The sequence below is a fragment of the Pezoporus wallicus genome, unplaced genomic scaffold (genome assembly GCF_028554395.1).
Source record: "Pezoporus wallicus isolate ANWC-B61680 ecotype Strahan unplaced genomic scaffold, APGP_CSIRO_Pwel_v1 contig_13480, whole genome shotgun sequence".
NCBI classification, from domain to species: Eukaryota; Metazoa; Chordata; class Aves; order Psittaciformes; family Psittacidae; genus Pezoporus; species Pezoporus wallicus.
Genome location: NW_026641917.1, coordinates 1 through 16361, shown reverse-complemented (window position 1 = coordinate 16361; position 16361 = coordinate 1). Strand labels below are relative to the sequence as shown.

The window sequence follows — 16361 nt, the reverse complement described above, 5'->3', positions numbered from 1 at the left end:
ACTTCAAATTTCTGAATCAATAGTGTTAATATTTCATTCCTCAGGACAAAGTGACAATCATTCCAAATAGAGAAGGTATGACTGAAGCATATATAGATGCTGAAAGGCAAATCTTCCAGATACTCTCTCACTTCCTTGGTAGATTTTTACCATCTCTCTGCCAAGAGCTCTGTGCTTCTGCCCTCCCAGCTCAACCAGATGGAGGGGCTGTTCATGCACGTCATCTTCACAGGAAATGAGAGCAGCCTAATCTACCGCTCGAGGTTTTTCAGTCCAGTGTGGCTTATGGTGCAACCATTCCCCTCTTGCTCAAGAAAACTCACTCTTCTGAGACACCTGGGGGTTAGTATCTTCCACTGCAGCAGCCTCTACTATCAGTTTTAAAGAGTAAGTTAAGGAGATGTCCATGAAGAACATCTCTGCGCTGGGACAAAAGAATGAAGAGCAAGATAACATGAAGTCTTTTCCAACCTTATGCTTTATAAATTTGTGGAGTCAAAAACAAAGAAAAAACACAAATATGTACAGTGTAGTGGGAAGGCCTAAACAGTAAGAAAAATGGCAAAGCTTAACACAGGCAAAGCTTGCAGAAAGCAATTATGCCTAATGGGCAAGTTTTGGTTTTGAGGAAATAAGCACAATTATCTCCAATACATTAATGACAACAGGAAAACTCTTGTTACTGCATTGTAAGTCTGCAGACATGATAAAAGTTCACACACACACTGGAACCAAGCTATGGTTCCAGCAACACTAAATCTCATATACAACAGCTATCAGAAAAAAACACCTAAACACAATTAGTCTTCCTATCTTCCTCTACTTAAACACACAAGCATTCTGCCCAATTAAGTGATTTTATGCAGATACTAATGTCACCTTGTAGAACGTAATGCTGGCCTAAAGTCTGGTGACAAAGTAATGAAGCTGTTCAAAAGCTAAAGCCAGAGTTGTACCGAGACAAATTCATCTCTTAGTTTCATATTAACAAAGAAACAAACACTGAAAACAGGAAAAAGTTCATGTTGAGAGTTTTGAAATAATAATCAAAAGGGTATATTAGGATTAAGAAAAGTTTATCTCTAGTTGGAATGCTCAGGATCTCCTTGATTTATGCTGACATTTAATCCATTCTTCCTTAAAAGAATTCAGGGAGGGAAAGTATTGGTTTGACAGTTCTGAAGACTGACATCCCATTTATGCAGAAAACAGGCAGACACTGAGGAAACAAGAACTTGCTTGCAGAGTCCTGGATGTGTGCTGGGGCCAGTTTTATTCTTGGCCATCCTGCAAAGACTAGTGATAATGCACAGATTCGTGTTTAGATTTAAAATACATTGACAGGTCAAACATTGCAGTGCCTGCTTATCTGTCAAAAGCCAAGTTAATAAAGATTCCAGTTCTGGCAAGTGCTGTCTGCAAACTCTGAGCCACTGTTTCCAACACCTTCTCCAGTGGGATTTTGCTGAGCAGGGGAAGCAGCTCCCTTGCCTTGAATTCAGATTCTCTTGCCCCTTTTTCTGCACCTTTTCCATGTCCTTTTTGCAGTCATCCTCTCCTTTTAATCTGAATTGGCATTCCTTTCTCTGCAAGCTCACTTATAAGACTACTCAAATATCTTCATCCCAGAGTAAACTATCTGTGAATGTGAGGAAGGAGGGAAGAAGGCCTCCATTGACATGATATATCACTAAATGCCACAGGAAAACTGAACCCACTGTCAGTAATGAGTTGCTACAGTAGAGTCAATAGCAAATAGATGGAACCAGCTGCAGAAACATCTCAAACTGGGAAGTTCTAGCTACAAAAGGATAATTTAAAAGATAATAAAATATGGTCTGAATACACCAAAGGAGGTTGCAGAATCTCCTATAACGGAAGTTTAAAAGACAGGCCTGACAATAGCCTCCAAGAAGAATCCACACATACTTGAGCCTGGCTCAGCTAAGGATACTGGAGCAGGTTTTATAACATCCCTTCCTAGCTTTACATTAATTTTAAATTACATATTTAATTGTGTAGATGGTTTATAATAGCTATATACATACATGAACACAGACATCTGTAAGACATCTGACTTCATGCCACAACCCACTATAAGCAGATTGAAGACTGGCTAATGATAGCTCAAGATACAGTTGTACCAGAGACACTGAGGGCCCCTGTTACTCAATATTCTGCATCCACTTCCAGCTCACTGATGGAAGCTGCCACTCAGAAAAATTTGAAACTTCTAAGTTTGTAGCATTGCCTCTTCATGTTATTTCACTAAGTAGTGAAGGCCACTTTATATCTTAGGTCCATCTGAGCAAAAATTACATAGCCAAATTAAAAACTTCTTTATAAATAAGGACTGAATGCTACAGGAGATCCACACCCATTAAACATAAGGTACTAATGTGCTATGATAACAAGTGGTATGGGTTAGAGGGTGACACAAAGCAAAAGGAGAGTTTTTACATGTGATTGTAAGAAGAAAACTAGGGCATTTGAAGTTAGGATGTCCACTTTCAAAAGAGAAAGATGTTGGAGACGATGTTGGGAAGACTTAAACATATATTGCAAGAACTAGGTCATTCTCAGAGTGGGGGTGGGACAGGAAAGAGACAGAAATTGGGACTATTTAACACACCAAAAGGGTGAAAACCTAACTTGATAATATACATCAAGTTTTATAAGGAGGAAAGAGTCATTAAAAAGATGCTGCCCCAGCCAAAACAATCCAGAGAACAACTGAGCAGACCAGCAGGTCCTTCAGGTTAAGTACAAATGTACAACACTGAGATCACACACCGAGCACTGGAATCCATGACACTATCTTTGAGGTCTTCAGAACTGAATTAAAAACTGTTGTTACAGGGTGGGTGAGAGGTATATTTGTGTTGTACATGGTGGCAGTGCATGCTGTAGACAAAATACTAGTTACCAGTAAAATATGACCTTTGAATATGTGCCAGTGTCTGCGCAGATGTCTCAACAACTCTTCCAAGTCTTAACTGTTCAAGAAGTCCATAATACCTTTATTTTTAAACATATAGTTTAGCCAGGAGACATAAGGGGCAAAGTATAACATGAAAACAGATATTCATGCCAACAAAGAGATACTTTTTTTTGGGGGGGGGGGCAAGTGACCTGTCTATTGTCATAATTTTTGTGTCTGAAATCCTGAGTTAGTCCCTCACTCTTGTACAGTTCTTACTCTACACTGTTTATTCTAGATAGCAACTTCTGGCAAACCTAGGTCAGAGGCCAAAAGAAAAAGGTGACATCAAACATCTCTGCACTGGACTCATCAAGGTCTGCAAAATTACCAACACAGAGCCAGCTGTTAATCAAGCAGAGTGGTAATAAAGTCAAAAAGTACAGGAAAAAAAAGCTCTCAATGAGTCACTTTGGGAAAGGCAGATCAGCACTATCTGTCAGATCTACAAGCTAGATGTTTCAGAGATCAAGCCCACCAGCATGACATGCCTGAGAGACACAGCGTCATACATGACACAAACCATAAATTACAGTAGATAGTGTATGCCAGAGGTACAGAACTACCAGTTTTATCCTAAGTACAAGTATTTAATAAGAAATAATTATATGTGTGCTCTTCACTCTGCCCCTAAGCACCACTCCACATCAGCCCTGTTTCTCATTCCACATTAGACAGCATGATGCTGCTTATCTTTAAGGCACCTTGAAGACGTGAAATAAATACGAGAAACAGGATCCTAGCCCCAGGCACAGGGTATGTATTTAGACAGGCCACATTCCCTGATCAGCCAGCACTTTTGAAATTCGGAGCACATGAATCTGACCACACAAAATAAAGACTAAAAACTAATTGACTGAGTACCATCATTCCAGGGTATTCAAATAGCAGGCCTGACCGCATAAGCATGTACAGAGTGAATAACCTGAGGATACTGGATCTTTGCAACCACCACTCCACTTTGTATTCAGACTTAGCCTTGCAGCTGGGTAGTGCTAGTTTTGTAGTTTGTGAAGTCCATACATCACAGAGTACACTGACATATTTCCAGCACTTGCTTCTCAAGGGTATCCATATGATATCAGCCCATTGTATCTTGTTTTTCAGATGGCTTTGATGTGTCTTACAAGACATCTTCGTAAATAAGCCTGACAAATGTAACCTAGAAGGAGCTACCATAGTGTAGTAGTTCCATAATCAAAAGAGTAACTAGTGGTTCACAGATAAACCGGTGAGATTATCAAAGCAGGACTCCAGAGGAATCCACCTGACATCAAACCAGGGAGTAAAGGAGGCACAAGAACTTCTGAGACAGGATTAGAATTCAAAGTGATTTTGAACTTCTTGAAGGGGGCAATACACACACACACACACACACGAGAAAAGCAGCATTATTCAACCTACTAGGGATTACTAGGCAAAATCTGCTGCAAAACCAGGAAAAGTGTGTAGCCAGAAATCTTGCAGAAAGGATCTCAAGTTACAAGGGATCATAAACTAAGTGCTTAGTGCTTGGGGCTGTCAGTAAACTGTAATGCTGGAATGAGACAGCTGACTTCCATCTCAATATTTTCTTTGGAGGCACCCATGCTCAAGTGCTTAGCACTTCAGCTCAAAAAGATAGTGTATTTTACATTATGCCTCATACATCTTATATTCATAGGCTCATCTTTGCCCATCCACCATAAAACGACTATTTCATTAACCCATTTTTTTAAGGCATTACACACCTTTCTCACTGCTCGCATGAATAACCTTCCCAGGTGTATGCTTGAGATACAAACCATACTGACATACTGCTTAGAGTATTTCAAAAAATGGAATTTTTTCCCCTGATGACTGATTCTGAATAATAGATCTTGACTCCTTCAAGGTTAAAAGCACAGTTAGAGGTGGTCAAGACTGTGGCCCTGTTGACTTGAATTCTGTCTTCAAATCTGTTCTCTGCCTGTCCCAGAGATAATCTCTATAAGGCTGCACTAGCTTTAGGTAGTTTAGTTTTCTCAGAGCATATTCCGTGATAAACAGAACTTATTCTTCTCTGATGCACATAATTCAACTCTCTAGCTACTGGGGATGGGGGAGCTTTCAACAGTTAATCTCCCACATCATTACAACAGCAGGGATGTATATATTAATGATCATACATGTTATGAGGGACACATCTAAGCTGTAATGTATCCCTATTCCCAAGTTAAGGGAACCAAATTCTGCCCACTGTACTAGACTGTATTTAAAAAGGAGTTTCCACAGAAAGGATGGAGGGGAAGAAATCACTGAAAACAATTGCCTGTTACATAGCAAAACAAAAATCCCAAACCCTCAAAACAGACCAAGCATTCTTGCTAAATCCCTTGAGTAAACCCAATGTTTGATACTCTGAAACAATAGACAAATACATGATTGAAAAAGCTCTGGTGACATGGGGATTTTTTTTAAGACACCTTTGTTAATTTAAAGGGAAGCCTTTATTGCTTTTGTAGAGTTACTTACGCAGCAAGTCTAAAACTATTCTGGATTTTTTTCCAAGTTCAATCATTTAGCTGGGAGCTTGCAGATCAAACTGAACTTTAACTGTGTCAGACCATGAGGCTCTCCTTCCTGGAAGCACATCAAGGTTCTTGCATGAAATCTGATCATCAGCACAGTAGGATTAATGGCAGAGGTGGTCAGACTGATAAACTAGCAGAACAGAAACCTGATTAAACAAGTATGGGACTGCACCTAAGATACGGTCATAATGCATTCTCAACCCTTTGCACCAAAGCTGAAGCCAGACCTTGTTTGAAACTGATGTGAAAGAAAAGGCTTTATCACTCATTGTCTCCCTGCAGGAGGTCTGTGGTTGTTGCTGGGAAAACAGACACTAGATACTCAGACTACCACCATCGCTTAAGAGTAATGCCACTGACTGAGACTGACACCACGTGATGTCTAGTTTAGCTGACTGAATGGGAGAATAGCAGGGGAAGGTTTTTAAAGAGTTGGAAGGCTTATGTATGCACAAGAAGATAAACTGGGCATCAGGGATCCCTCTCAATCAATATAAGTTCTCAAACAGCTGTTTACCACTGTATGCCACTACCTGACAAAACCAAGTCCTCTCTTAAAGTAAGATAATAGATCAATCACGATGAATGTGGGAAATTTACCTTTACTTTTAGCCACTTTTCCTCCATCTATTTTTGTTTCCTAGCAACCACTAATACCATACTTTTCTGCCAGATATGGAAGCACCTTGTCTCAGAGCACTTCTCCATGATGCTACTCACCAGTGCATGGTAGATTATTACAGTTAATTCACCTACTCTGTCTGTTCACAAAGTACATAGCTACTCACTACAAAACTTTTTGAAGTCCCAACATAAATATGACTGTCAATACCACTATATGATAAATTTATAACCTAAGCACTGCAAAATACAGGTATTAAAGAGGGTTAAATCCCAAATTTACAGAATAGGGAAAGACACAAAGTCTAATCTGCAACACTGATAGAAACCTGAGACAAAACTACTCCAAAATATGAATTATAAAATTCACACAAACAAACCAAAGTCTGATACTCCCCAGTTAAAGATTACCTAATTCTATTTGTACCTTTATACACTTCACAGCAGCTTTACCATAAAAGCTGTAAAGATGAGTTCCAGTCACACACAGAACTTAAAATATCGGCTCACTTCATATTAAGAAATGTCTAGATACAAAATCAGTTGCTAGAAAATGCATTACAGAAAGTTTTCCAAACAGGTAAATAAGAAAAAATGTTACATGGAGATATAAATTATTTTAATGATTATTAAAGCAACATAAAATTAACTTTCATTTTCTAATTCACGTGTCTATTCACAGCAATAAAGCTGAATAAGAGGTTTCTTTTGTTTAACTTCTTAAAGACCACATGAGGTGCATGGAATGGGCACAATATACTGTGAGATAAAGTCTTCTGGCATTTCACTAAAATGGAAACTATTTCGAAGGTGACTTTGTTTAAAGTCAGGAACTAGAACAAGAAAAAAAACTTCTGCAGTGCCTGAAAGCCTGGAAGTCAACTCAGTGTCCTATTCCTCTACAACAAAGCTTACAAGAACAGTCAAAACAACAGAAATATTAGGAACACTACAAAACTGGGGTTACCTGTATGGTTTCACAGAGATCTTACCCACTTCCCAGATTCGTAGCAGCAAGTCACTGACAACATCAGATTTTCTCATTCAGACCACTTACTTCAAACCAATCTCTGACTGAGTTAGAAGCATGGAATAACAAGGACCAAAGGAAACAGAAGAGCAGCTAACCTTATGGTAATTTCAGTGCAATCATTTTTTTGTTTGTTTCAATTTTGGTGTAGTGTTGGGAGGCAAAGACTATCAAAGGAATGAGTGCAATCCCACAAAACTAATAAACTAACTAAATTAAAGACATTCATACTTATGTATGAGAGAACCAATAGCCATTGGTGTTTAATACACTACATGATGGCAAAAATACATAGCAGAGTCCAAAAGATGAATCAATTTTTTCAGCTTTTACTGTTTCTCCCAAAGAGCCCCTACAACTCTGCAAATAAATTACAAGTGATAAAAAACAGCTGGAAGAGTGACAGAGAAAATATCTGAGGCCTGCAAGGTCTTCACCACTTATCCCAAGTAAAGCAAATACAGTTGTCTTCCATTAAAAGAAGTTTACTGATACTCTCAAACACTCTCAGCACCAAACACTGAGCAACATGAAGAGGAAAGAACTAAACACACACCTTGAACACCTCAGAGAAGAAACCAGAGCCAATTTTCTCACACGTGAAGTCATCAAGACGAGTAAGTCTGGAAAAGGCACTTATCAGGGCTCTGTACGAAGAGGTACAAACTCTTCCTATCTGGGATGCAGTCCCTTCTCCTCCAGTGCCACCATCCAAGTCTTCAGCCCGCTCCAGGCGTGGTGGAAATCCTGCTATTGAATTCCGCTTACTTCGGTCCATTTTGAAAACAAGGTTTTATTTTGCTAAGGGAGGACTTCTCACATCTTAGGTAATTTGCTGTCTCCTCTACTCTTGTTGGATCCTAAAATACAGGAAATTGAGATTACCATTATTGTAAACATATCTAATAAGTTTGATAGAAAACCACAACCAATCACAAAGCATCATCAGCAAAGACAGACAATTAAATTTTCATTTAGATCCACAGAAATAACCTATGCTCTGCCTATTACAAGATGAATAGGTCTGTAATTCATAATTTCACTGGTAATAAACAACTTTCATTCCCTCTCCCGGCCCATTTCTTTTTTAATCAAGTTCTGGTTGCTAAAGCAAGTAACTAAGCAGAAGGAAACCCACAAAACGTAATGTTCTATTTACTTCAGTAGCAGCTTGTGACCAATCAACCGCTATTCCAAGAAAGCATTTCACACTGGGTTCAAACTTAAACAGGGGAAGTTCAGGTTAGATCTAAGGAAGAAGTTCTTTACTGTGAGGGTGGTGAGGCACTGAAACGGGTTGCCCAAGGAAGCCCTGGCAGTGTTCAAGGCCAGGTTGGATGGAGCCTTCAGTGACATGGTTTAGTGCAAGGTGTCCCTGCCCATGGCAGGAGGGTTTGAAGTAGATGATCTTAAGGTCCTTTCCAACCCTAACTATTCTATGATGAGTAGGGACTGCGCAAGTGATCCCTAACTATACAAAAAAATAGATCAACTTTCAGTTAACATAAGGGAAATTATTAGCTATTAATAACAGTAGCTGGAGCACTAAAACCTTTGTTTTTAAAGCTTCCACCTATAAGTGTTCCAAGATTAATACCTTAACTGGTATGGACATAAGTTTATATCCACTAAAGATCTAGCCCTCATATTTATAAAAACGTCAACAATCCTGCTACAAACCCAAAGCTTGTCCCCACAAACACACATTTTAAAGCTATATTCATTTCAGTTCAACTCAATACACAGCAAACAAGCCACATTTGCCAAGCAGGAGAAAAGAGAAAAAAAAGGAAAGAAATGTAAAAAAAAATCCCAACCCAAGAAGTAAGGAAATATTTTGTTTTTCATTTTAAGAGGCTGATGAAGTACTCTGTACGACTCTGGAGCCCATCCGATTCAGCCTGGACTGTCAAACTTTACAGGTAGCCTACTTTCATTATTGTTATTACTATTATTATTATTTTTAACTTTATACTTAGGAGGTTATTCATCTTTTCCACACTTAGCTGTTCATTTACAGCAACCTGGTAAGCCCCTTATAAAACCTGAGCAAAGCAAGCAGTCACAAAGAAACCAGATTTCTCTATCCCCTCCCTACCTCTGAGGGTGAATGAAAAGCTGGAGGGAGGGGAAGGAAACCATAAAATCTAGAATAAAAATGGTGGACAAAATAATCACCAAGCAGGGAGCAGGGGATTCTACTTCTGTTTACACAGATGTACAGAACCAGAACAATACACTAAATTTGAAGAGCATTTCAAAACCAGAAGCACACCAGCTGTCCTCTGAATATACAACAGCGCTGCTATACCCACGTGTTGTATGCTGTGTATCTTTCAGAGGTGCTCTGTGCCAACACATCAGAACAACACATAGTCCTTCCCTGCCTTCAGAAGTAAGCTCTGGTGAGCTGCATGGAACTTGAGCTTGTACTCTCCAAGAAAAAAAAAAAACACCATCACCACTAAAAAACTCCATATTTTTCAAGGGCGTTTATTTCAAACATCTTAACACTTACCTCTAAAAAGAGGTCAGTGGGTATGAGAGATCCTTACCAGGACCTGATTAAGAAAATTTAATCTCTCTCAAACCCCACATCATGGTATTCCTACAAAGTTTTATGTGCAGCCTCCTACATGCGTGAGCTTACTGCACGTTTCAGATGATAGTACTACACAGCCTAATGTTATGGTGTGGCCGACTGCCACACAGATCATCAGGATCCAATTTCTGACCTCATATTCTTACCCCATGAGCCTTGAGGGTCTGGAAATGGTACAGAAGCACCATGGGAAGATAAAGGCTGTTATATATCCCCAGATGAGAAAAATAGCTCAGAGAACCTCCTCAGCTGCAGAGAAGATGCCCAGGAATTTCCAAGGCACACTTAAATAATTCCTTTTGATCTGAAAGGACCAAACTATAATTTGGTTACTTTGCAAGGAGATAAAGAAAGAACTGTCTATGGAAGGAGGACTGATGGGAAACCTTGGTGTTAATAATTCATTTTCTGGAACAGGAGATGGAAGGATCTTCAGCGACTGACCAGAAAAACTGCTGCAATTGAAGAAACAGTTTTTTAGAACTTATTTGCACCACAGTATCCCCATGTGCTAGACACTCTTCAAGGAAGGGAGCAAGCACTTGCCCCAGAAATCCACAGTCTGACATTCCAGTAGCACAGTAATGCCATATGACGTGGCCCCTGGAGCTTATAGACACCCCCGCTAAACCCAGTGAAACACATCCACACTGCAGCCCAGCAAACTAAACCAACCTGTAAATCAGGACTAAAATCAAGCAAGAGATATGCAAAAACAAAATAGGGAAGACTGCTGTTGCCTTAACCAGAGGAAGATATCAAGTTAGGTAAGCTATCTTAAATGGGAGGAAAAGCCTAGGTCTGTCTTAAGCATCCAGACACCATTAACAAAAGATCAGCTCTCAATGTAGTCTCTCAATCTATCTAACAAAAACAAAACAAAAAATCCCTCTCACACATACACATCCTTTTGATTGAAATCACATGGTGAACTTTGCAAAACTCTGCACAAATCCCACAATGAAAGAAGAGATTCAAAGTACTTCGCACAACATAAACCCCAAAAGGCTTTGCCATCTGGATTCCCAAGTAACCCATTCCTCCATTTTTGCCTGCTGGTTTGCCTTCTTTCCAGACAGCTACAAAAAATCCTTGGAAATTACTAGGATAGAGCGCCATTTGTCTAGTATTCTGCCCAGGACTGCATACACAGAATGAGAGGAAGAATTTAAGTGGGCACCATTCCAAGTGGGCTCCTGTCATTCTGGCCAATTAAACTAATGGTCACATTCTCCATGAAATCAAGCAAGGTTTAATCGACTTTCAAGTCAGTCTGAGGTACTTTAATTTACTACCTTGTATGATTAATTAAAGTGCCCTGAACAGAATCCAAGACTATCCTGCAAATCCTGTAACCAACTAAGAGGTTGTTGGATGGGTTTTCTTCAGCTTCAAAATTCTACAGCTGTGTTCAACAGCCAGGTAAAAAAAAGACGCTGAGCACTTTAAAAAAAAAAAAAAAACAAACACGTCCCAATAAATTCTCAGCTTTCAGAACAATTTTTCTGACATCTTTATACAAGAAAAATGCTCCCCACTCTGCCAAGACAGAAATAACTTAGAAATACACCTCTTAAAATGCATACTTGCCCTACTCATCCATTTATTACATTACTGAAAAGCACAACTGCAGCATATTTCATATCCTACCACATTTTCATTTATTGGTAAATGACACTGAAGAAAAAGAATCCATGTTAGCATTATATGAAGATCAGTTTCTCCACTAAAAGAAAGCCTTGACTTTTTAATCATAGAAAGTACTATAAATACAAATACTGTCAGCATTTCTTTGGCTATGTAGAGGTTTGGTTTTCAAAACCAATGCATAAGACTTCATTTGAAGATGGAAACCCCACAATAGCACATCAAGTTATACCCCACACTAACAATGTAAAACTAACAGGTGACATATATTAGCCAGTACTTAACATTTTCTATTTCATAGACATAAAAAGGGACAAGACTTCTCAACTTTAGCAGCATCCCTTTACACCTCAGGGCATAAAACAAGATCTTTCCAAAAAAAACACTTCAATTCATTACTAAGATGTTTTCTGTCCCCAGTATCTTTATAAATATGTGCATATTTGCACTCAAATGTCAAACTCACAATTTCCTAAAAGATGGCCTTAACAACAACCATTTTTAGACAGAAGACTGTCGCTAGGCATTCAGCCTGGAAAGCCATAAATCTGGTGGATGCATGGTATTAATTTGAAAAGGTTTTCTGAGGAACAAGATGCCAAAGCTTTGACATAAGTAATTTGCCAAGAGTTAACTATTTAAACTCACAGTCTGATGTAGCTTCAAAACCCAGCACTACAGAAACATAAAGGAATTCTGCTGGCAAGTGTCACTCAACAACTTGGGGGGGTGAGGGAGAAAATTCACTGTAGTAACGTGCAAATTTCAGAAAAGCTTCAAGGGAGCGTAAAGAACAAAATCTTCCAAAGACAAAATTGACTTTGAAGTCATTTGCCTGCAGGAAAAAGAAAAAATGGGAATGAAACATGAGAACTCAAACTAAACAGGTAACGAGGACCAGGCATTCCACAAGTTTATTCTCATCTGCTGTCATCCCCTTTCCTAACAGAGGGAAGTTCCTTGGTTTGTCTGCAACTTGACTTTGGGAGAAAGATAGTACCAAATATTTACAGACAAGGTAGCTATAAGTCCCAGAGCTTGCACTGTGTTTGGCCAAGCTCATCCTGAAGCTGAAGTTTTTTTGACTGCTTTTACAGGACAAGTCTCAAGTGCAGTTTATAGCCTCAGTTACCACACTGTGCTTGAATGTGAAAACCTCAACATTTTCTATTTTCATTTAGGTAACATTTTGCTTTAATTTCATCTCCCCTGTAGGAGATAATTCCTAGCTCTAGCCAGTACTGTCAGAGCACAAGCTTCCCACAACTAGGGCTGACATTCCCCAGAAAAGACCTGCATTAACCCTACTACACCACTCCAGAAACTAGAAGCCTGCTGAACTGCACTGTGGTTTTATAATGCAAACAAACCTCCAGGAGAGGCTAAGCTGAAACAAACAGTTCATTTATTTTGTGACTCTAGCCAAGTTCGAAACCAGTATGAGAGACTAGCTATTAACTTACTGTAGAGCTCAGGATTCAGGGCCAAGGTTGTAGGTTTAAAAACATTTGCATTAAGCATAGGCATAAATTCTGGCATGTATTTAGAAAGCAAATGTAACTGGGGGAGCTAAGAGGGGAGGAATATTAAAAACCCACAAACAGAAACCCACTTGACCCTTATGCCCACAGTATAACTGCCAACAGTTGCCAGGGTCCAATTATAACACAAAACTACACCTCCACAGAAGACCTTGCAAAAATCCATTCCTCTCCTGGCCTGGGTTTAGTCACTCCAAGCTACAATGCAGACAGACTCCAGCCTAGTTACAGAGCATCACTAGAGTTAAATAATCACTCAAGTAGATCATGTACAATACACAGCTGCTGCTTCAAATGGATAATTTAAATATATTATGTTTGCCTAACAAAACAGAGCTCAGTAAAGACACTGAGAAGCAGCTTATGCCTTCCAGGTGTCAGCAGGCTGACGTTTGCTTAGCTCTTCAGAAAAACAAGGGGAATGAAAGCCTTCCAGTACCACCAGGCATTGTGTCACATCTCAATAATCAAGGAATTTCCCCCTCAGCCTCTCTGCCAGGTTTATGACTGAGGGCTGACAGCTCTATTAGCAGGACAGGCTTCACAAGAGACAGGAAACAACTTTCAGTTGTTTTGATGCAGCCAGTGAGACAATCCAGCACAGCACAGGCAAGAAAAGAGAACCAGAACGCTTGGATGAAGCCAACAGGCTGCATTTCATACCTGACTGACCTCTCTTGGACACAATCTTATACACCATCACACGAGGCAGTCAGTATCAGTGTTTTCCAGCTAAAAGTATCATCTCCACAAATATTTAAAGCACATTCTGTAACCTACCCTTAAAATACAGCTGAAACACCACTCCATGCTACTGGCTTCGCATTACAGGAAAACACCAGGTTTAATTCAGGTACCAGCTGCACAAACCAAACAGTAACACAGTCTTGACTTGAGAATTTTTGAAGTGAGCACAGGGCTTCCCAAATCTGTTGTTGTTGTTAAGGTAGTGGGGACATTGAAGTCTGCTGGTATTTATGTATCAATCTGAAACACCCTGGGTAACAAGGGGAAACATAGAACTCACAGTTTGTGTACAGTCAGCCTTTAAAAGCACATCTCAACTACATGCCTGGTTGCAAGAGCTATTGCAGTTCCCAGTACAGGCAATGGGATGAATAATCATACCAAAAAAGTAGCTTAGCCACTACCAGAAATGTGCTCAACTTAAGAAAAAGTGACAGGACCATATGAAAAGCAGCTTACTATCTAAGTCAAAAAGAGGACTGGGCAACAGACAACAGATGGAGCCAGGGTGATGGAGTTGCCAATTATTAGATGTACTTATCGATAAATACACAACTTCAAGAGAAGATACGAGGGAATAAGCAGGAAAAGGGTTTTAAAAAAGAAAAACTATGAACATTTTCCCTTTTAGAGCTTGCCTAGAAGAGCACTTACTGTTGTGCCAGGCTGCAAGATACCATGCTGCAAGGATACAATAAAAAGCTTTGCCATTGTGCAAATGCATGATTCTCTGCTACAGGAAGAATACAGAAAGGGAACCTATGATGCAAGTGAACCACAGGCTTCATTCCTTTCTGCAGCAGACACCGAGCAAAAGTCCTCTCCTTTAACACTGCATTTCTTTCATGAATCTGTAAAATCATTTGCATAAAGAATTCTAATAGCAGAAGCAAGTGTATAGAGTTGGTGGGTACAATGGGAGGCCTATACCACCACCACAACACCGCATCTGGACCAACTTTCTGCTTCCACAGTCACAAAAATATCATAGAATCATAGAACAGTTAGGGTTGGAAAGGACCTTAAGGTCATCCAGTTCCAACCCCCCTGCCATGACGAGACCATGTCGCCCAAGGCTCTGTCTAGCCTGGCCTTGAACACTGCTAGGGATGGAGCATTTACCACTTCTCTGGACAGCCTATTCCAGTGCCTCACACCATCCTAAAATATTAAGCACTGAAGCGAGGATTGCTCCATCCCTATCTCCTGATCTGCTCCCGTTGCCGGCTGCTCACCCTAATGAAACAGCACAATTCCAAGAAAAAAAACACAGGAGAGAGCACACACACACCACCAGGTACAGTGAACACACCCCTCTGCCTTCAGTTCAAGTTATTTGTGTTCTACCTGCAAGTTTTACAGGAAAAGAAACCAAAATGGACAATGGAATCACACAGCTGTACAGTATACTTCTTGCAAGAGTCAGAAAATGACATTTTTATTGGCCTATCAGGATATGGTATGCAACAATAATTTCCAAAGATGATGACTAAATGGAAAGGTTTATAACTAGTCCACTGGGCATAGCGGAGGTTCTCATAAAAAAAAAAAAAAAAATCTTATCTTAGGTTGTAAATTCCACTGCCTAATTAAGCCCATGGAACTGTAAAAGCCTGTTGATTCTGCAGACAATAAAACAGGCTAGAACTCTGATCTCTGCTGAAAAATATATCATTTCAGTTGAAGCAGAAAGGCTTCTCATAAATTAGCCTAAATATTAGCTGCAAGACTTTTTTAGGGGAACAAAGAGAAACGTATAAACTTGCATAAAACTAGTACTCCTGAAATTTCAGCTTTAACTATCAAGGTACCACCTATCAGAATACCTAAGTGGAAAGTCCTCCATAAGTAAAGCAAATGTACTTCCCACCCTCAAAGGAATACAACATGAAAAGTGATCATCTGCATTTACACAGCACCTTTCATCTGAAGGCCATCAAGCAAACACATACACACATACACCTGAACAGTCGAGCCTGTCATTAAGTCATGATTCACGTACTCTTATGGGGCAGAGCCTGAAACAGCAAAACTCGAGCCAAGCTTTCACACCTCTTGGCAAAATGACCATCTCCTGCGGCTGGGCAAAGCTCCGGCCGTGCTCAGGCAGACCCTTGCTCCCGGATCAGGGCACGAGTTGCAGCCGCCGGCAGCTCAGGAGTCGCACTGAGCCTGACCCGCTCCCCGTCACCCCGCGGGGGAACGCGGCCGCCCCACCGCAACGCATCTCTCCCCTCACCACAGCCCCCGGGGCGAGGGGCGGCGGGACCCCGCCGGCTGTCCCGGACCCTCCGCTGGAAGCTGCCGTTCCCAGGAGCGGACCCTCACCTCCGACGCGGGTGTCCCCAACCCTCAGGTCCTTCCCCTCAGCGAAGACCCCGGCGGAACGCGGACACAGACAGACAGACGGACGGACGGACGGACACATACATACATATACATACATACATACATACTCGCCGCGCGCTACCACAGACCGCCGCGCGCCGGCCGTTACCTGAGCAGCGGCGCCAGCACGGCCTGCGGGCGACGCGGGCTCTCATGGCCCTAAGCCGCGGCCAACTCCCGGCCCTTCAACAAGCCGGCGAGGGTCTGCCGCGCCGCTGCGGCAAGCGCGGGGGCCCCATGTGAGGAGAGAGCC

At 40.8% G+C, this 16361-nt stretch overlaps 1 protein-coding gene across 3 annotated transcripts in view; it reads right to left on the bottom strand.

Annotated features, from left to right (window-relative positions):
- The window catches only part of TESK2 (testis associated actin remodelling kinase 2), an 85054-nt gene extending 68699 nt beyond the window's left edge, over positions 1–16355 (bottom strand). For 2 of the 3 annotated variants that reach the window (XM_057425913.1, XM_057425914.1), the window contains exons 1-2: positions 16218–16355; positions 7740–8043 (exon numbers count right to left, since the gene is read on the bottom strand). In XM_057425913.1, coding sequence (XP_057281896.1) covers positions 7740–7961 — 222 coding nt within the window. In that variant the 5' untranslated portion in view covers positions 7962–8043; positions 16218–16355. Of the gene's footprint in view, positions 1–7739; positions 8044–16217 lie in introns of those variants that run through there. The other variant, XM_057425916.1, reaches the window with a different exon arrangement.
- Positions 16356–16361: the final 6 nt, after the last annotated feature.